The 21,876-nt window shown below is 44.8% G+C and overlaps 1 protein-coding gene across 1 annotated transcript in view; it reads right to left on the reverse strand.

Moving 5' to 3' along the window:
- LOC141172994 (Schwann cell myelin protein-like) overlaps window positions 1-21,876 on the reverse strand; it is a 102,121-nt gene that overhangs the window by 47,421 nt on the left and 32,824 nt on the right. Inside the window, exons 4-7 of the mRNA XM_073657610.1 lie at window positions 16,421-16,663; window positions 9,684-9,771; window positions 4,816-4,846; window positions 97-159 (exon numbers count right to left, since the gene is read on the reverse strand). Of these exons, the coding sequence (XP_073513711.1) occupies window positions 97-159; window positions 4,816-4,846; window positions 9,684-9,771; window positions 16,421-16,663 (425 nt within the window). The remainder of the gene's footprint in view (window positions 1-96; window positions 160-4,815; window positions 4,847-9,683; window positions 9,772-16,420; window positions 16,664-21,876) is intronic.

The following is a 21,876-nucleotide window of genomic DNA, read 5'->3' on the forward strand; positions in this document are numbered from 1 at the left end:
TCAGTTGTGCTGACAGAAATTACCATGTACCAAAGTAGAAAATGCTAGATATAGGCAGAAATACTTTATCAGGTGTTGCTACATCAATGTTGTTACCTTCAATTGATCGTATGTTTCTGTAATCTCTGATGTAATCAGGTCAGTATATGTGGCTTCAGTCTGCAGGAACAACAGTTGCGATTATTTTTTCTTCAGTTCAGAGAAATACTGAAATAATTTGAGAACTTTAGAAACAGAAAAATCTACAGTGTTAGAAGAATTTATAGAGGAACTCTTGTAGCTCCAACTCGAAGTATTCAGTATTGACACACTGATAGCAACACCGCAGAAGAAATGCTAGCACAGGCTTCCCGTATCCGTTGCTTCAGATGCTGCACATCTCGTATCTTGATGGTATGGTGTGGTATATGGCGTACAAAGATAGTGAGACGCAAGAAAACTGTCACTAATGAAGAAATATCAGTGACTATCCTAGCTTCATTCAGCAAGAGCCCACAGCGTAGCACTCGCCGCATGTCACTGGAGAGTGGCATCAGTCTAACATCCCTTCGGCGGATATTAGCTACTCACAAATGGCACCCTTACAAAATCCAGCTGCTGCAGCATCTCAACGAGGATGACCCAGATTGGTGCACTGAATTTGCAGAACGGGCAAAACAAAAATTGGAACAGGACCCTCAGTTTACACAGAACATTATGTTCAGTGATGAGGTAAACTTTTTTGTGAATGATGAAGTTAACAAACAAAACCACCGCTATTGGTCTGACACTAACCCACAGTGGATAGATCCCTCCAAGACTGTTGGAACACAAAAATTGATGGCATGGTGTGGTATATGGGGTACAAAGATATTGGGGCCATTCTTCATCAATGGAAACCTCAATGCCACTGGATATCTGAAATTGCTACATGATGATGTGTTTCCCTCTTTATGCACTGAAGATGGCACGTTCCCTGAGTTTTTCCAACAAGATGGTGCACCAACATATTATGGGTGTCAGGTCCGAGCATTTCTACATGAACAGTTTCCTGGAAGGTGGATTGGTCATCGTGGGCCAGTTCAAAGGCAACCAAGGTTTCCTGATCTGACCCCCTTAGACTTTTATCTTTGGGGTCAAGTGAAGGCAATTGTCTAAGCTGTGAAGATACGAGATGTGCAGCATCTGAAACAATGGATACCTGAAGCCTGTGCTAGCATTTCTTCTGCGGTGTTGCTATCAGTGTGTCAAGAGTATGAAAAAAGGGTTGCATTGACAATCCAACACAATGGGCAGCACTTTGAACACATTTTATAAGTGGTCATAAACTTGTAAATAACTCATGAAAGAATAAAGTTACGTTAAAGCCAAGCACATCATTGTTTTTCTTATGAAATTCTCAATAAGTTTGATGTGTCACATGACATAAAGTTGGATCCAAAATGGCCGACTTCAAAATGGCCACCATGGTCACCACCCATCTGGAAAAGTTGTCCCCCTCCCATCTACTAATGTGCCACAAATAGGAAGTTGATATCACCAACCATTCCCTTTTAATTTAGGTGTAATCATATAAACGGCCCACCCTGCCATCAATTTTTTATACCACCAAATAATGTACATCCTGAACATCTTCTTTGAGAGGACCAACCTCTGAATGACCATTTCGTATCTATTTTTTGGGTGTTTTTTTTCCTTTCCGAAACATTGAGCTTTACTTACCTTGACACTTTGATCCAATGTATCTAATCTGCCGCATGTAAATAATTGGCCCACCATGTAATACACAGCATTGCACACAATATCAAGAGTTATTCTTTACCACTGGTCTTTGTTACTTATTATAAATGAGAAACCTGGGCTTTCTACAGTACACTATTTCTATGAGAAAATAATCCAGCTCACTGTTGCACATGTACAATGCGATCCGGAGCAGGGACTACGTGTCCACCTACACACCATAGTCAGGAGAAAAGAGGGTAGTCCAGCTTCACAGAAAATCAATATACAACCCCTGGCAAAAATTATAGCATCACCGGGTTCGGAGGATGCTCATTCAGTTGTTTAATGTTGTTAAAAAAAAGCAGATCACAGACATGGCACAAAACTAAAGTCATTTCAAATGGCAACTTAAGGGCTTTAAGAAACACTGAAAGAAATCAAGATTAAAAATGTGGTACTCAGTATGGGTAATTTTTTTCAGACCAAGCAGAGGGAAAAAATAAGGAATCACACAAATGTGAGTAAAAAATTATGGAATCACCATGCAAATTTTCATTTCCAAAACTAACACCTGCATCAAATTAATTATGCTCATTAGTCTGCATCTAAAAAGGAGTGATCACACCTTGGAGAGCCTTTGCACCAACTGGACTGACATGAATCATGGCTCCAACACGAGAGATGTCAATTGAAACAAAGGAGAGGCTTATCAAACTCTTAAAAGAAGGTAAATCATCACGCTATGTTGCAAAAGATGTTGATTGTTCACAGTCAGCTGTGTCTAAAATCTGGACCAAATTCAAACAACATGGGAAGGTTGTTAAAGGCAAACATAATGGTAGACCAAGGAAGACATCAAAGCGTCAAGAAAGGAAACTTAAAGCAATATGTCTCCAAAACAGGAAATGCACAACAAAACAAATGAGGAACGAATGGGAGGAAACTGGAGTCAATGTCTGTGACCAAACTGTAAGAAACCGCCTAAAGAAAATGGGATTTACATACAGAAAAGCTAAACATAAACCATCATTAACACCTAAACAGAAAAAACAAGGTTACAATGGGCTAAGGAAAAGCAATTGTGGACTGTGGATGACTGGATGAAAGTCATTTTCAGTGATGAATCGCGAATCTGCATTGGGCAAGGTGATGATGCTGGAACTTTTGTTTGGTGCCATTCCAATGAGATTTATAAAGATGACAGCATGAAGAGAACATGCAAATTTCCACAGTCATTGATGATATGAGGCTGCATGTCAGATAAAGGCACAAGGGAGATGGCTGTCATAACATCTTCAATAAATGCCCAAGTTTACATTGATATTTTGGACAGTTTTCTTATCCCATCAATTGAAAGGATGTTTTGGGATGATGACATCATTTTCAAGATGATAATGCATCCTGCCATAGAGCAAAAACTGTGAAAACATTCCTTGAAAGAAGACACATAAGGTCAATGTCATGGCCTGCAAATAGTCCGGATCTCAATCCAATTGAAAATCTTTGGTGGAAGTTGAAGAAAATGGTTCATGACAAGGGTCCAACCTGCAAAGCTGATCTAGCAACAGCAATCAGAGAACGTTGGAGCCAGATTGATGAAGAGTACTGTTTGTCACTCATTAAGTCCATGCCTCAGAGACTGCAAGCTGTTATTAAAGCCAGAGGTGGTGCAACAAAATACTAGTGATGTATTGGAGTGTTCTTTTGTGTGTATGTTTTTCACGATTCCATAATTTTTTCCTCAGAATTGAGTGATTCCATAATTTTTTCCCTATGCTTGGTCTGAAAAAAATTACCGTTACTGAGTACCACATTTTTTATTTTGATTTCTTTTAGTGCTTCTTAAAGCCCTAAAGTTGTCATTTGAAATGACTTTAGTTTGGTGTCATGTCTGTGATCTGTTTTTTTTCAAACAACATTAAACAACTGAATGAACATCCTCCAAGCCTGGTGATTCCATAATTTTTGCCAGGGGTTATACTGTTCATAAGTGTGCAATACAAACTGGTGACAGGTTATAACTTCAACATCTAAACATTTCAAGTGCTTAGCGCTCCCCTCATCATGATCATGTTCATGACTAAGACTGCACTTTGCAACTGAAAAGCATAGGTTTTCAAGTTTTAACTTGGGAGCCAGTTTGTATTGAGTAATGTGCTCCTCAGACCTGTGGGGTCATCACAACCCTGGACCAGACCTCAATCGCAGGACAATAAAACTTTCACACTCCTTCACGCTCTTTCTCCCCATCACATACTCATAGTTCTGCTTCACATCACTTGTCTCATCTACTGCATTATTCTTTTGCCCTGTTGTGTAGAAATATGTGATTCTTCAGATTTTGTGTTATTCTATTCCTGATGAAGAGGCCAGACTAGACTCGAAAGCTTGCAATTTGTTTCTATCTTTTCAGTTAGCCATTAAAAGGTATCAATCACTGAGGACTCTCCAATATTAATATTTTTCTATCTACTAGCTAACAAGGTACAAAGATATATTTTTTCATGTATCAGTTTGTATTGCACCCTTGATAAAAGAAGATTGCTTTTCCGTAAAGCTGAGCTTCCTTCTTTTCTCCATACTATCTCTATGACTATACTGTGCCAAAGGAAAGGAACTGTGTTTATAGTTCTAGCGTTTTACTTTAGTGGAGAGATCCCGGTACCTGGACTGTGCTTGTGGAAATGAAAAATCCTCGATGGTATAAAATGAAGGATTTTAATTAACCATGTTTATGGCACTGAACTGGGTTCTTTTTCAAGATAATGACATTTGTTTTTCATTACATTAAAAATGGCGCCAGTCCAGTGCTGAAACATGTTGGTTAATTAAAAAACTCAATTTTATACCATTGATGATCCTTATTTTCTGCAAGCGCAGCCCAGGTACCGAGATCTCTCCACTAAAGTGAATTGTTATCTGGAAGAATTTTTCATCCCGACTCTGGGCTGAAGCCACAGATTCTAAGGCTCTTATTGGTGTAGTGTCCATACAAACACTACAGGAGAGCACCAGCCCATCACCCTCATACACTCTCATTTCTCTTCTGGTATTAACCTATTGTGGGCTCCTGTCCTAACCAGACCTCAGCTATCGTTTTAGCATGTCACTTACCTCTATTGGCTCCAGTTTCTTGTGTTTATTTCTTTGAAAACAGAAAATATAAATTATTTTAGTGTTGGTTACAGTATTTTAAATAAATGAGTAAATAAAAATATATAAAGTTATATAATTTATGTATTTTAGTCACTTATAAAGCACCATAAATTCCACAACGCTTTGCAGACCTCACCATCACTATCACCATTGTTCCTCGCAATCTTATATACCTATCACTATGTTTTTCGATTGTGGGTGGAAACCCACACAAACTCTTGCAGATATACACACGTCGTCAAAATTGTTGGTACCCCTCGTTAAATGAAAGAAAATCCCACAATGGTCACAGAAATAACTTGAATCTGACCAAAGTAATAATAAATAAAAAATCTATGAAAAGGAACAAATGAAAGTCAGACATTGCTTTTCAGCTTCCACAGAATTTTAAAAAAAATTAAACTGATGAAGTAAGCCTGGACAGAAATGATGGTTCTTCTTAACTTAATATTTTGTCGAACAACCTTTTGGGGTAATCACTGCAATCAAACAATTCCTGTAACTGTCAATGAGACTTCTGCACCTCTTGATGGGTATTTTGGCCACTCCTCATGAGCAAACTGCTCCAGTTGTCTTGTGTTTGAAGGTTGCCTTTTCCAGACAGCATGTTTCAGCTCTTTCCAACGATGCTCAATTGGATTTATGTGAGGGCTCATAGAAGCCACTTCAGAATAGTCCAATGTTTTCCTCTTAGCAATTTCATTGTACCCTGCACAGATTCAAGACACCCTGTGCCAGATGCAGCAAAGCAGCTCCAGAACATAACAGAACCTCCTCTATGTTTCACAGTATGAACAGTGTTCTTTTCTTGATATGCTTAATTTTTCCGTCTGTGACCATAGAGCTGATGTGCCTTGCCAAAAACTTCCATTTTTGTCGCATCTGTCCATAGAACATTCTCCCAGAAGCTTTGTGGCTTGTCAACATGTAGTTTGGCAAATTCTAGTCTGGCTTTTTTATGTTTTTTTTTCAACAATGGTGTTGTCCTTGGTCATCTCCCATGAAGTCCACTTTGGATCAAACAACGACGGATGGTGCGATCTGACACTGATGTTCCTTGAGCTCGAAGTTCACCTTTAATCTCTTTAGAAGTTATCCTGGGCTCTTTTGTTATCATTCATATTATCAGTCTCTTTGATTTGTCATCAATTTTCCTCCTGCAGCCACATCCAGGGAGGTTGGCTACAGTCCCATGGATCTTAAATTTGTGAATAATATGTGCAACTGTAGTCACAAGAACATCAATCTGCTTGGAGATGGTCTTGTAACCTTTATCTTTAACATGTTTGTCTATAATTTCCTTTCTAATCTCCTGAGACAACCAACTCTTTCTTTTGCTTCCTCTGGTCCATGTTGAGTGTGGTACACACCATGTCACCAAACAGCACAGTGAGTATCTTTAGCCCTATATACATGCCCAATGACTGATTACAAGACTGTGAACACCTGTGATGCTAATTAGTGGACACAACTTGATTTAACATGTCCCTTTTGTCACATTTTTTCAGGGGTACCATCATTTCTGTCCAGGCCTTTTTCATGAGCTTATTTTTTTTTTAAATTTCTGTGGAAGCAGGGTTGAAAAGCAATGACTGACTTTCATTTGTTCATCTTGATAGATTTTTAAATTATTTTTACTTTTGTCAGATTCAAGTTATTTCTATGACCATTGTGGTTTATTTTTTCATTAAACGATGGGTACCAACAATTTTGACCACGTGTGCAGTCCATTTTGGGATTTAAATCAAGGAAACCAGCTCTGCAAAGCTACAGTGCTAACCACTGAGCCATTATATTGCCCATCTGTCATGGCTAAGCTTCCTATAGGACCCTAAGGGTTAAAAAATAAAAATAATGTAAGGTTCTCTACATTCGTCACATGTCCCACTGCATCATCACTATCATGTCCTCTTCAGGCTCCCTCTAGTATTCTTCTCTTCAGTTGTCACTCTTCGCTACCTAATGCAAAGACTATGGTTCACACAACATCATGACATTTGATGTTCCATGCATCATTACATTGCATGAAACCTGGTCGGCCATGAAGGAGTCAAAGAATAAAGACTCTTCTCCTCTGGTCTAATACTCATCAGGTTTCGGTCTTTGGTCCCTCTAGTGCTGACTAGGCCTCACACGACATAAGGGTGTTCTTGGGCGACTGACATCATGACTTGGCCTAATGACATTGTATGAAGCCTTGTCAACACTAAAGGCACCAAAAAGTGAAACTAGAGATGAACAAATATATTAGAGTGGAATTGAATTTGTCTCAAATCTTACAAAAATCTGCATTCACCAATATGCAAATTTTTTTGCAATCCTTCTACGCAAATTCAGTCAGTGGTTGCCATTTTTTTTTACAGTAGAGGGTCATCAAATGGATAAAAAGTACGAAAAATTCCTATACTCACCTCACCGTTCACCTCTCTAGCCCCTCCACTCCTAATTGTGTCCCGTCAGGTCCTCTTCACATCTACTGATCACCACTGCTTGCACTAAGGCAGCAATTTCAGGTTACAATGAGGATCATTCAGTGCATGCTGCACAATGTCATGAAAAAAGTCGTGACCTTATGTCATAGTGACCATCCCTTTGCTGTTGCAGAACTATCCTGGGCTTCACCAAAGTTGGATTTCTTGGCCTAACGTGAGAGGCCTATGGATTTCAACATAAGTGGTGGGACCAGTAGATGCTTTGAGGACTGGAAGAGTGACAGTGAGAAGTAGAGAGGCCAGAGAAGAGACCTGTAAGATAAGTATGATGATTTTTTTTATTTTTTAAATCCTATTTTTATTATATTTTGGGGTCTAGATAGACATACATACAGTTGTGCTCAAAAGTTTACATACCCCAGCAGAATTTTTCCTGTCTTGATTTTGTTTCACAGAATATGAATGATAACAAAAAACTTTGTCTCCACTCATGGCTATTGGTTGGGTGAAGCCATTTATTGTCAAACTACTGTGTTTTCTCTTTTTAAATCTTAATGACAACCAAAAACATCCAAATGACCCTGATCAAAAGTTAACATATCCCAGTTCTTAATACCGTGTATTGCCCCCTTTAACATCAATGACAGCTTGAAGTCTTTTGTGGTAGTTGTGGATGAGGTTCTTTAATTTCTCAGATGGTAAAGCTGCCCATTCTTATTGGCAAAAAGGCTCCAGTTCCTGTAAATTCCTGGGCTGTCTAGCATGAACTGCGCGCTTGAGATCTCCCCAGAGTGGCTCAATAATATTGAGGTCAAGAGACTGAGATGGCCACACCAGAACCTTCACTTTGTTTTGCTGTAGCCAATGAAAGGTCGACTTGGCCTTGGATCATTGTCATGTTGAAATGTCTAAGTATATCCCATGCACAGCTTCCGGGCCAATGAATGCAAATTTGCCTCCAGTATTTCCTGATAACGTACTGCATTCATCTTTCCTTCAACTTTTACCAAGTTTCCTGTGTCTTTGTAGCTCACACATCCCCAAAACATCAGCAATCCACCTCTGTGCTTTACTGTAGGAATGGTTTTCCTTTCATCATAGGCCTTGTTGACCTCTCTCAAATGTAACGTTTATGGTTGTGGCCAAAAAGTTCAATTTTGATCTCATCACTCCAAATTACCTTTGGAGTATTGTAGGCGAAATACTTTGTGGCATTTGAGCAGTAACGGTTTTCTTCTGGTGACTCGACCATGCAGCCCATTTTTCTTCAAGTGCCTCCTTATTGTGCATCTTGAAATGGCCATACCGCTAGTTTTCATAGAGTTTTGAATTTCAGCTGATGTTATTTGTGGGTTTTTCTTTGCATCCCAAACAATTTTCCTGGCAGTTGTGGCTGAAATTTTTGTTGGCCTACCTGACCGTGGTTTGGTTTTAACAGAGCCCCTGCTTTTCCATTTGTTACTCACAGTTTGAATACTGCTGACTGGCATTATCAATTCCTTGGATATTTTTTTTGTATCCCTTTCCTGTGTTATACGAGTTCAACTACCTTTTCCTGTAGATCCGTTGACAATTCTTTTGCTTTCCCCATGACTCACAATCCAGAAACATCAGTGGCTGGATGAAAGATGCAAGAGTCTGCCTGGATCCCAGAAACTCACTCAGCTTTTATGCACACACACTGATTACAAGCAAACAGGTCACATGTGAGGATGTTACCTTTAGTAGCCATTCAAATCCATTTGTGTCAAATTCTGTGCATGTTATCAGGCCAAAATCACCAGTGAATGTGAACTTTGATTCAGGGTCATTTGGATGTTTTTGGTTGTCATTAAGATTTAAAAAGAGAAAACACAGTAGTTTGACAATAAATGGCTTCGCCCAACCAGTAACCATGAGTGGAGAAAAAGTTTTTTTTGTCATCATTCATATTCTCTGAAACAAGGACAAGAAAGGAACAATTCTGCTCGGGTATGTAAACTATTGAGCACAATTGTATTTATTTATTGTATACCAATAGTACTTCAATTGGTTTGAATATACCGTATATATATATATATGGATATATATATATATATATATATATATATATATATATATGTGTATATATATATATATATATATATATATATATATTCAAACCAATTGCAGTACAAAGAAATTGGATTCTGTTGAATCCAAAATTTGGTGAAATTTATAGCAAATTTAATTTGCTTTGAATAGATTTGCTCATCTATGGTGCCAAGTCCTCCAGAAGAAGCGATTCTCATTGTGATTGGTCTTGGCTTTATCTCAGAGTGCGCTAAAAGACAGAGAATTTATAGGAGTAGGATGATGTAAAATGATTTAAAAATTTGCAGCCATAAATAAATATTTTTCAATAATATACATTACCTCCAACAAGCGTATAAAAGCAGTGCTAGGCAAATTGTCACAATTGTTGCTGGAATGATAATGTGTCGGTAACGGTTTGGAAATGAACCTGAATAATTATATAAATAGATACAGAAACAATAGATTAAAATTTGAACTATAACAGAAAACAATTTACCCAAACTCAGTATTAGTGATTATAAATACGGGTTTCTCAGTGCTGTAATTGTTATTAATTTTATGTTTTGTAAAAAAGCTGCAACTTTCACTTTCTATCAATCAAACATAAAGCCAATTTTTTCATCTCCATATAAAGAATTATTTGCAAAATGTTTTAGGTAGGAAATGATGAGATGAGCTGATGTTGTTTTACCAAGTTCATGGACAAATGTTTGATTTAAAGATGAGCAAATTGATGTGAGATGATTTGACCTCTCTCCATAAAGTATGATGCCAACAAAAGTGCCCCCAAACAAAGTATAATACCCTCAAAGTGAATTCCTACACTATACCCTCCACATGCACAGTGTTACGGGTCCGGGTGGCGGAACCTCTGTGCCGCGGTGCAAGGAGGGACCCAGAGGGGCGTAGCTAAGTATCAACCCGAACCTACCCTGGTCGGACGGCGGCTAACGACTCCGTGACCAGGGAGGATCCGGGCAGAGGGACCAGGTGCTACTCTGGGGACGACCTTGTAAGAGAGCAGGTGGCTCCCACGGGTCAGATGGCTGGGACTTACCGGTATGACGGATGGACACAGCAAGCAGGCAGAAGTCTCTGGTTAACTGACAGATGATCACGGTACGTGACAGCAGAGCAAGTAGTAGTCTCTAGGTTTACCAGGCAGGTGGTCACAGCAAGTGACGGCAGAGCCTCCAGGTAGGCTAGCAGGAAACAGACGGGTGCTCCCAGGTGAGCGGGCTGACAGACAAGGCAGGCAACAGGCAGGTAACAGGTGGGCGCACCCAGGTGAGCAGGCTGACAGACACAGCAGGTAACAGGCGGGTGCTCCCAGGTGAGCGGACTGACAGCCAAGGCAGGTAACAGGCAGGTAACAGGCTCGGCAGGGACCTTAGAGCTGAAACAGAGGTGAGTAACTGTGCAACAACTTTTTGCTCGGGCACCTCCATTTTGGAGGAGGTGCCTTAAATATGGGAGGTCCTCCGGCTATTGGCCGGGGACTCCTTAGGACGGCGCGCGTGGCCCCTTTAAGAGAGAGGGAGAGCGCTCGCGCCGTAAGCACAGTGCCCGGGAAAGAACGCGCGCCGGCCGTTGCAGGAAGAGGAGCGCAGGAGGAAGCCGCGTGGGGAGCGGGGAGGTGAGAGGGACGGACTCTCTGCCTGGCAGGAGGCAGAGACGCCGATGCTACAGTACCCCCCCCCTTTACGCCCCCTCTTTTTTAGGCTGGCAAGAAATTTTTCAAGGAGAAGCGGGACGTGGATGTTCTCCCTGGGTTCCCAAGTTCTCTCCTCTGGGCCAAATCCCATCCAATCCACCAGAAAAAAAAGGTTCTCCCTCTTACCCTCTTCATGGCCAGAATATTCTCCACCTCAAAAACGTCCTCAGCAACAACCGGAGCAGGAGGAGTACCTGAATTATTGGAGAAAGAGTTAAAGACAGCAGGTTTGAGGAGAGATACGTGGAAGGAGTTGGGAATGTGTAGGGTGGGTGGAAGCTTCAACTTGTAGGCCACTGGATTGATCTGTTTAAGGACCTCAAATGGACCGATGAACCGAGGACCCAGCTTGTAGGAGGGTATTTTGAGCCGCACATGTTTGGAGGAGGGCCAAACCTTGTCTCCCTGATGGAATTGAGGCGGATCCAGACGTCTTTTGTCAGCAAATCTCTTCATCCGCTCGGAAGACTGAAGAAGTGCGGACCTAGTATTCTCCCAAATAGTGGAAAAATCACTGACCAGGGACTCCGCAGCAGAGTTGTCCACAGAAGCGGAGACGGGAAACGGAATCCGGGGTTGTTGGCCATAGACAATAAAGAACGGGGACTTGGAAGTGGATTCGCTCTCATGATTGTTATAAGAGAATTCGGCCCATGGTAGGAGGTCCACCCAATCAGTATGGTGGTCATTGACAAAGTACCGGAGGTGGCTGATAAGGATCTGGTTGATCCGCTCTACTTGACCATTGGACTGAGGGTGGTAAGCGGAGGAGAAATCCAGGGTGACATCCAGCAGCTTACAGGTAGCTCTCCAAAAGCATGAGGTGAACTGAACCCCTCGATCCGACATGATGTGGAGGGGTAGGCCATGGAGACGAAAGATATGGTGAAAGAAGTCCTTAGCAAGCTCAGATGCAGAAGGGAGGCCAGGCAGAGGAATGAAGTGGGCCATTTTAGAAAAGCGGTCCACGACCACCCAAATGACTGTACAACCGGCAGAAACAGGGAGATCAGTAATAAAGTCCATAGCAATATGTTGCCACGGGGCAGCAGGTACGGGAAGAGGCAGGAGCTGACCGGCTGGTAAATGTCTGGGAACTTTGTTGCGGGCACAAGATGAATAGGCTGAGACGAAGTCTACCACATCCTTACGCAGGATAGGCCACCAGTAATGCCGGGTAATGAGCTGGAAGGTCTTCTTTTGGCCAGCATGGCCAGCTAGTTTAGAAGAATGGCCCCAGCAAAGAACCTTCTCACGGCCGGTAACCGTAACTAACGTCTTACCGGGTGGAAGACGAGTTACATCCAAGGGGGCCACATTCATCACTTTGGAGGCGTCGATGATGTGCATAGGCTCCTCCTCTTGATTGGAGGACAGAAAGGATCGGGACAAGGCATCGGCTTTGACATTCTTGTCCGCCGGGCGGAAATGTAGGATGAAGTCGAAGCGGGCAAAGAACAAAGACCACCGGGCCTGACGCGGATTGAGTCTTTGGGCATTCTGGAGATATGCCAGATTTTTGTGATCCGTATAGATGATCACCGGGTATAGAGCCCCCTCAAGCAAGTAGCGCCACTCCTCCAGCGCCAATTTGACCGCTAGCAATTATCGGTCTCCTATGGAGTAGTTGCGCTCAGATGAGGAGAAGATTTTGGAGAAGAAGCCGCTGGTTACCATTCTCCCGGAAGAAGATTTTTGGGTGAGCACTGCTCCGCCTCCGGAGGAGGAAGCATCAACCTCCAGGTAGAATTGTTTATTACAGTCTGGACGGTGCAGAACTGGGCAGAGGAGAAGGCTTGCTTTAAGGAAAGGAAGGCCTCCTCGTCTTTGGTCGACCAGACCTTGGGATTTGCCCCCTTACGGGTGAGCGCAGATATGGGAGCCGTCCGGGACGAGAAGTGTGGAATGAAGAGATGATAGTAATTGGCGAAGCCCAGAAATCGCTGAGTCGCCTTCAACCCCTCCAGACGGGGCCACTTTAGGACAGCCGAGAGTTTCTCGGGATCCATTCACAAGCCTGTCTGGGAGATAACATAGCCCAGGAATGGAAGAGAGATCCGTTCGAAGAGGCACTTCTCGTACTTAGCATAGAGGTGGTTCTGCCTGAGCCTAAGCAGGACTTGACGAACATCCCTCCGGTGTGTGGGAAGATCCGGAGAGAAGACCAAGATGTCGTCCAGGTATACCACCATGCAGGAGTAAAGAAGATCACGGAAAATGTCGTTGACAGGTTCTTGGAAGACGGCGGGAGCATTGCAGAGACCGAAGGGCATCACACGGTACTCATAGTGACCGTCCCGGGTATTGAATGCCGTCTTCCACTCGTCTCCTTGCCGGATACGGACCAGGTTATATGCTCCACGCACTGTAGATCCAGCTTGGAAAAGATCCTGGCACATCTAAGGCGGTCAAACAACTCGGAGATGAGTGGCAGGGGGTATTTATTCTTTACCGTGATCTGATTGAGTCCTCTATAGTCAATACAGGGGCATAGCGAGCCATCCTTTTTTTTGAAAAAGAAGAATCCAGCTCCAGCCGGGGAGGTAGACTTCCGGATGAATCCCCTAGCCAGATTCTCTTCAATGTACTCAGACATGGCCCGGGTTTCGGCCGCAGACAACGGGTAAATACGGCCACGGGGTGGAGTGGCGCCAGGTACCAGGTCGATCGGGCAATCATATGGCCTATGAGGTGGCAATGTCTCTGCTTCTTTTTTACCAAAGACGTCAGCATATAGCCAGTAAAGAGCAGGAAGACTGGGTAAATTAGCTGGGGTAGGTGGTGGACGAACCGGTCGAACCAGAACCAGGCAGGTCTTATGGCAGTCTGGCCCCCACCGGAGTACTTCACCGGATTGCCAGTTCAACACGGGTTCATATGTCTGGAGCCAAGGTAGGCCTAGCAATAGGGAGTGAGAAAGTCCGGGAAGCACATGGAAGGATATTTTCTCAGAGTGCAGCATTCCCACCTGCAGGGTTATGGGTTCTGTGACGAGCAGGATGGTCACCGGAAGGAGTCTTCCATCCACGGAGGCGACTGACAATGGTTCAGCCAGAGACTTGGTGGGAATACGGTATTTCTCAACCAGGGACTGGGAAATGAGGTTTCCATTTGCTCCAGAATCCAGGTGGGTGAGTTCAAAGTGACGGTTCTCTCCCCAGGAGATAGAGACAGACAAAGTCAGGGATGGAGAGGGCTTACTTTTGCCTAGGACGACCTCTCCGAGCGGTCCTAGAAACTGGCGTTTCCCGGCTTCTCCGGGCAGGAATGGATGAAGTGCTCCTTACAGCCACAATAGAAACAGCCTCCCCCGGCTCGGCGTGACTCTTGGCGAGATTTGATCATCTTGGTCTGGTCGATCTGCATAGGTTCGGGCGAGTATGCCCGCGGAATGACTGGTGAGAGGCAGGTCATTGGAAAGCAGGAGCAAGGCGGGAAAACTCTGTCCGAGTAGTCTCTTTGGTACGTTCTTGGAACCGGATGTCAATCCGGGTTGTCGAACCTCTGTGCCGCGGTGCAAGGAGGGACACAGAGGGGTGTAACTAAGTATCAACCCGAACCGACCCTGGTCAGACGGCAGCTAGCGACTCCATGACCAGGGAGGATCCGGGCAGAGGGACCAGGTGCTACTCTGGGGACGACCTTGTAAGAGAGCAGGTGGCTCCCACGGGTCAGATGGCTGGGACTGACCGGTATGACGGATGGACACAGCAAGCAGGCAGAAGTCTCTGGTTAACTGACAGGTGATCACGGTACGTGACAGCAGAGCAAGTAGTAGTCTCTAGGTTTACCAGGCAGGTGGTCACAGCATGTGACGGCAGAGCCTCCAGGTAGGCTCGCAGGAAACAGACGGGTGCTCCCAGGTGAGCGGGCTGACAGACAAGGCAGGCAACAGGCAGGTAACAGGTGGGCGCTCCCAGGTGAGCAGGCTGACAGACACAGCAGGTAACAGGCGGGTGCTCCCAGGTGAGCGGGCTGACAGACACAGCAGGTAACAGGCGGGTGCTCCCAGGTGAGCGGACTGACAGCCAAGGCAGGTAACAGGCAGTTAACAGGTGAGCGCTCCAGGTGAGCAGGCTGGCAGTCTCGGCAGGTAACAGGCAGATAACAGGCTGGCAGGCAGGACGAGGAGTCAGGCTAGCAGCGGGACCTGAGGGCTGAAGCAGAGATGAGGAACTGTGCAACAACTTTTGCTCGGGCACCTCCATTTTGGAGGAGGTGCCTTAAATATGGGAGGTCCTCCGGCTATTGGCCGGGGACTCCTTAGGACGGCGCGCGCGGCCCCTCTAAGAGAGAGGGAGCGCGCGTGCCCTAAGCACAGTGCCCGGGAAAGAACGCACGCCGGCCGCTGCAGGAAGAGGAGCGCAGGAGGACGCCGCGCGGGGAGCGGGGAGGTGAGAGGGACGGCGTCTCTGCCTGGCAGGAGGCAAAGATGCCAATGCTACACATAGTATGATGACCCTACAGTATCCCCTGCAAAGTATAATACCCTCACAGTCACCCCATCACAGTATGATGGCCTCCGTAGTCCCACACACACAGTATGATGCTTCCGACATAGCCCTCCATACAATATGATGGCCCTCCATACAGTTTGCTGGCCCTCCATATAGTATAATAGCCCTCCAAACAGTATATGACCTTCAACACAGTATGTTGGCCCGCACACAACTATCCACACAATGTGATGGACCCCAATTGTGGTCTGCTCCTATTAGCAGTATGTCATTGTTCATGGCTTGATTCACTGTAAGGCCAGGGTTCCACTAGCGCATGGCATTCGATGCGATAGCTGCTCACTGCTGCGAGTGGGAGCCGAGTGTAAGTGGGTGGCTGTACTCCGATTCTATCACACAGAGAGGATCACAACACAGCTGTGGAGGGGATGGAGAAAGTAATTTCTCCATCTCATGTGTTGCTGGTGTTGGCAGGAATCGCACTGCACTAAGGTGATATTGTAGTGCAGTGCGATGTTTCACATGCACCCATAGGCTTATATGGTTGCACGCGATTCAAATCCAGCATGCAATCGCAGCATGCTGCGATTTTTTTTCAGCCCAATCGCAATCCGATCAGAGCTGGAAAAAAAATGCCACTGAGCACACCATCATAGGGTTAAATTGGTACTAACGCAATCATATTTTTTATCGGATTACATTCGTCCGATTTAATCGCAAGTGAGAGCGAGCCCTAAAGAAGAAGGCCCACAGGTAAAACTATTAATCTCACAGATTTTTATTTATTTCTCTTTAATATGAAATTAATAAAGGAAAAAAATGTTAATTGATTTTGTTAAAGGAAATGTTTGACAACATTTGTGCAGCAATTGATTTTACATCATTTCTGGATGCAGAACATTTACCCTTATGGTAGATCTCATCAGAGGTTGATTCCCCAACACTGTTGTGAGCGATACATGAATATCGACCATAACTCTTTCCATTGTTATCTATGGTCAGAGTCTTCCCTATCTCACTCTGTAATATAGATCCTTCCTTCATCCAGGTGTAGTGAGTTACATCCGGTCGGCTCCTTAGGAAATCACAGATCAATTCAGTAAATTCACTTTCATTCTTCAAGGTGATGAGGACTTCAGTTGGTGCATCTACAGAAAGAAGAAAAATGAAATATTCCCAGCGATTAAGAATAACATATATGATATATTTACTAAGTAATAAAAAATACAAAACTATAATATTTGTGAATGATCCATCATCCATCATAGAGTGAATACGAAAAAAGGATTAAACTAAATAATTTCAAATAATCATTTATTGCGTCTGTTAATCCTTGAAAAAAAAAACTTTTTAATTTTACATTTCATTTTTTCCCTTTTTTTAATTTTACACTTTTTATAGTTACAATAAAAAATTCAAAGAGATAAGTTGCTAATATTATTACTTTTGTCTCAATTTACCAGGTTAATGCAAATGGTCCAAATAACAGATGAGCAACGAAATTTGAAAGGAATTGAATTCTACTCAAATTTTACAAAAATCCACATTCGCCAAAATGCAGATTTTTCGATACTTTGCTTCCACGAGGATTCAGTAAAATGGTGGCCGCTTTCTGAACTATAAGAGGCCATCTTCGGGTTTGTGAGGCCCAGGAGGGTTCAGCCCATGCAGCCTCAAAGGTTGCAGTCTGTGACTTCATGGAGTGATCCATTAACTTTGTGGGGATTTCAGCTCTGCTGATGCTGATCCAAAGATGCAATGAGAACCAGACGGGTGGAGGTGAGGAGCTGATTGGCCAAAGTAGGGAGCAGTAAGTTGTATATAAGGATTTTTTTTATCTTTAACATATTACCTGTATTATGCTCTTGGGTATGGAGAGACCCCAGACCATAAAAAGGGACATTCATTTAGCTGAGAATAATTTCTCCGTGAATCAAATTACCCGGGAAAAAAACATTCAAAAAAACTAATTCTAATTTTGCCTGACTCATCTTTAGTCCCAATTCAACATTTGTTGTTTATTAATATCTTTTCTTTTTGGATACAATTTATAAAGAAGTTTCACCAGAATTCTGCAGTAAATCTGCTGGATAATTTGTAAATTTTTACCCCAACATGAAGTTTTAAAATTTGCAAATTTTGGCTTTAAAGGCTGCATTCCCACATTGAGCTTTTGTTCCAATTTTTTCATGTTGCAGAATTTCTGCACCAATTATTTAAATTAATTTATCTCCGTTTTCTCTTACTGTTTTTGTGTGCTCTTCTTTCACATGGTAAAGCCTGTCTTCACCGAATACAGATTTTATCTCAGAATTGAGAATTCGATAATTTTGGCAGAGAAAGGGCTGATTCTCATCTTCCATCCTCATTAAGACTAGTTCATATTAATTTCTAGTGGTTACATGTGACGCGCCCCTGGGCCTGCTGTGTCGTGCGGCATCGCGCGCACGGAGGCTTACCCGGAGCCGGATCAGATGGGGGTAGTAGTCTCGTGGCGGTGACCCGGTCCGTGCCCAGGGAGTCAAACTGGACGGCAGTATATTTAACAGTAGATGTTGTACGACTATGCCACCCGTTGAATGCAGCTATGAGGCTGCTGCTGCAGGACAGTCCGCTGAGGCCGGTGACATGATTGTGCAGTGTAGATGGTATAACCCCCAACGGGAGGGGTATGGCCTCAGGGCAGCAGATGTGGATGATGGAGGTAGTGATAGTGCAGCAAGGAGACTCAGACACGTATGATGCAGTTTCAGGGTGTTTACTCACTGATGTTGCTTTAGTCACTTCGGCCGGGAGTGACCACCCGAGCCGTACTGCGTTCACCAGGTGCGGGACTCGGCGAACCCCCAGGCAGTTCCGGAGCGTGGTCCTGAGCTCCCTTCTCTCTCTCTCTCTGCTGGCCGTTCCCACCAGGGATCCACCTTTGTCCGGCTCCCTCGGGCCTCTTGATGGTAAAACCTTCTCTGGCTTTCCTGACCCTATTCGTGGTGTGCCTTTCTGGTGGATGTGGTGAGGATCGCGGCAAAACTTGACCACGACCTCCGGTTCCTGGCTGAGGATCATTAGCCTCCACCAGTTTGGGTTCCGGTACCCGTTTCCGCCAACCCTTCACCCTTCTGGCTTAATTCTGGGATCTCAGGGTTCCCTCTTTGTCTTGTGTCTCCGGGCCTCTCTTCCTCCTCTCCACTACAAGCCTGGCCCTGGAGCTGGGCCCAGCCGGAGCCACAGCTCCCTGTCAGCCCTCCTGGCTGAGCTCCTCTGCTCTGCTCCTCCTCAGACTGACTGACCCTGTCCTAAGATGGTGCCCACCATATATACTCCCTCTATGTGTGAGCCCAGGTGGCTAGCACCCAATGGGCTCCTACCTCTATGCCCAGAGTCCCCCCCCTATCTGCCCCTACACTACTGGGATGTTCCTCCCCCCCTCCCACTCCAGCCAGGGACAGACGCTGTCGTACCTGCACATCTAACTGGTGGGAGTACCGTAGTTCTGTCCCCCGGAAATGGGATGTGTGTAGTGCATGCAGCTAGCTGAGCTCAGTCCCACACTCCATCCTTACCCGGGAGTGGAATACCACACCTCTGGTTTGAGGTGCAATACCCCTGTAGCAGCCGAGTCCTCGGGGTGCTACACATGCATCACATTTTCTGTCTCCATGCATTAGGCATTATTGGAGAGAAACATATACAGTAGTATAATATGGGCTTTGCAAGCAGTATTTTTCATGTGCCATGAAGAACATCCAAGACAGCAAAATAATTGAATATCGCTCACAATAATGATATTTACAAATATACAGCAGTAAATGTGAGAATATGTAAAACATAACTTTTACTAAATATATTGAAATATGGCCACAAAATATTCAATATTTTAAAGAAGATTGTCCATTTGCCATGAAGGACAGTAGGTGTCTCTGTTGCATTTAAACATGACTGTATATTTTTTGACGGACTGCAATGTATTTCCTTTGCTTTGTTTGCTTATTTATCTATTTTCTTTTCTGTAGTACGCCGATGAAGGTCTCTTTTGACTGAAAAGTCTGTTGTTTTGTACCACGTTTTTCATTAAAAAATCTTAAAAAATTTTTTTGAGTCATACGAGTGCCAAGTTTATATATTATATATTAGCATACTCAGTTTAGGCACATTTGGGTTATGCCCCTGGCCCCTTACTTGATAAATTACTAATGATGTTGTATGGGTCTAGGTGTGGCATTCTTCATCTTGTTGGGTGGTGCTCTACCCTTATTGCATAGCGTATTGCATTGTCACCACAATGTTAAGACTATGGCTGATACCATTTAATTGCAGTGGTCAGTCTGCTATCAACAAAATGCAATAGGACCACCAAGATGAGATCTGTGACATCAATATGTGAGGATCCCGTCCTGAATAGATGCAGCGTAGACACTCACTAAATTGTCCTTTGGCGGAACAATCAAACTCTGGAATCATCGCTCAAGGACAAGTCTTGTATTAGAGCAGCTTTATTTCATGATATGATGAACAGGATAAACTGATAAAAAATGGCTTTTCTTTAATCTGACCTTATTGGCATGTTTATCATCATGTTTATCATCATATGATGCAATCCGATATTATGGCATGGCTGCTGATTTATTGAATATTTTTGGATGACCTTTTCTTGAGATGTATAAGTACAGAGATATATAGAGGGATAGTGTAACAGGTCTGGGAGGCGGAACCTCTGAGCTACTATACAAGGGGGCGGTCCTTGTAAGGGAGCGGGTGGCGACCAGGCAGGCAGTCACAGCAGGTGACCGGAACAGTCTCTGGATGAACGGGCAGGAGATCACGGCAAGTGACAGGGGCAGTCTCTGGATGAACGGGCAGGAGGTCACGGCAAGTGACCGGGGCAGTCTCTGGATGAACGGGCAGAAGGTCACGGCAAGCGACTGGGGCAGTCTCTGGGTAAAGGGTTGGTACGACCTGTGGCGGCTGATGGTAGACGTGAGCTCCCAGGTGAGTAGGCGAGAGTCTCAGGATAAACGGATGGTCACAGCATGTGACGGCGGAGCCTCCAGGAAGATCAACAAACAGGCAGCAGATGAGCACTCCCAGGTGAGCGGGCAGAAGTCTCTGGACAGGCGGGTGGTCACAGCATGTGACGGCGGAGCCTCCAGGTAGGCTAGCAGACAGGCAGCAGATGAGCGCTCCCAGGTGAGTGGGCAGGAGTCTCTGGACAGGCAGGTGGTCGCAGCACGTGACGGCGGAGCCTCCAGGTAGGCTAGCAGGCAGGTAGCAGATGTGCGCTCCCAGGTGAGCGGGCAAGCTGGTCCATAGACAGACTGACAGGAGTTGGAAGGCAGACCGTCGGACCTCAGGCAAGCAGGCAGGAAGCTGATGTGCGCTCCCAGGTGAGCGGGCAAGCTGGTCCTTAGACAGACTGACAGGAGTTGGAAGGCAGACCGTCGGACCTCAGGCTAGCAGGCAAGTAGCAGAATATCAGGCAGGAATAAGACAGCAAGCTGGCAGGAATCTGGCAGGTAACTGGCAGGTAACTGGCAACGGGACCTGAGGGCTGAAGCAGAGTAGTGAACAGTGCAACAACATTGCTCGGGCACCTCCATTTTGGAGGAGGTGCCTTATATATGGTGAAGTCCTCCGGCCATTGGCCGGGGACTCCTTAGGACGGTGCGCGCGGCCCCTTTAAGAGGGAGGGAGCGCGCGCGCGCGCCCTAAGCACAGTGGCCGGGAAGGAGCGCGCGCTGCCAGCAGAGCAGGAGGAGGACGCCGGGCTCGGAGCAGAGAGGTGAGGGGAACAGCGTCCCTGCCTAGCAGAGGGCAGGGACGCCGGCGCTACAGTACCCCCCCTTTAGGCCCCCCCTTTTTTAGGCCAGACAGAAATTTAGCAAGGATAAGAGGGGCATGGATGTTCTCCCGGGGCTCCCACGTTCTCTCCTCAGGACCAAACCCCTTCCAATCTACTAGAAAAAAGGTGTTTCCTCTTACCCTTTTGGTGGCAAGAATGTTCTCTACCTCAAACTCGTCTTCAGCAGAAACCGGAGCAGGAGGCGTACCTGTAGACTTGGAAAAAGAGTTAAGTACCACAGGTTTGAGGAGAGATACATGGAAGGAGTTAGGGATCCGTAAGTTGGCCGGGAGTTTCAATTTATAGGCCACCGGGTTGATCTGACTGATGACCTCCAGGGGGCCGATGAACCGAGGCCCTAACTTGTAAGAAGGTATCTTGAGTCGGACATATTTAGATGAGAGCCAGACTTTATCTCCGGGACGAAATTGTGGAGGATCCAGGCAATTTTTGTCAGCATGTCTTTTCATCCGCTCGGACGACTGAAGGAGTGCGGATCGGGTACTCTCCCAAATGGAGGAAAAT

This window comes from Phyllobates terribilis, unplaced genomic scaffold (assembly GCF_046119375.1).
Source record: "Phyllobates terribilis strain yellow unplaced genomic scaffold, ASM4611937v1 Scaffold_12__6_contigs__length_324123572, whole genome shotgun sequence".
NCBI lineage: Eukaryota > Metazoa > Chordata > Amphibia > Anura > Dendrobatidae > Phyllobates > Phyllobates terribilis.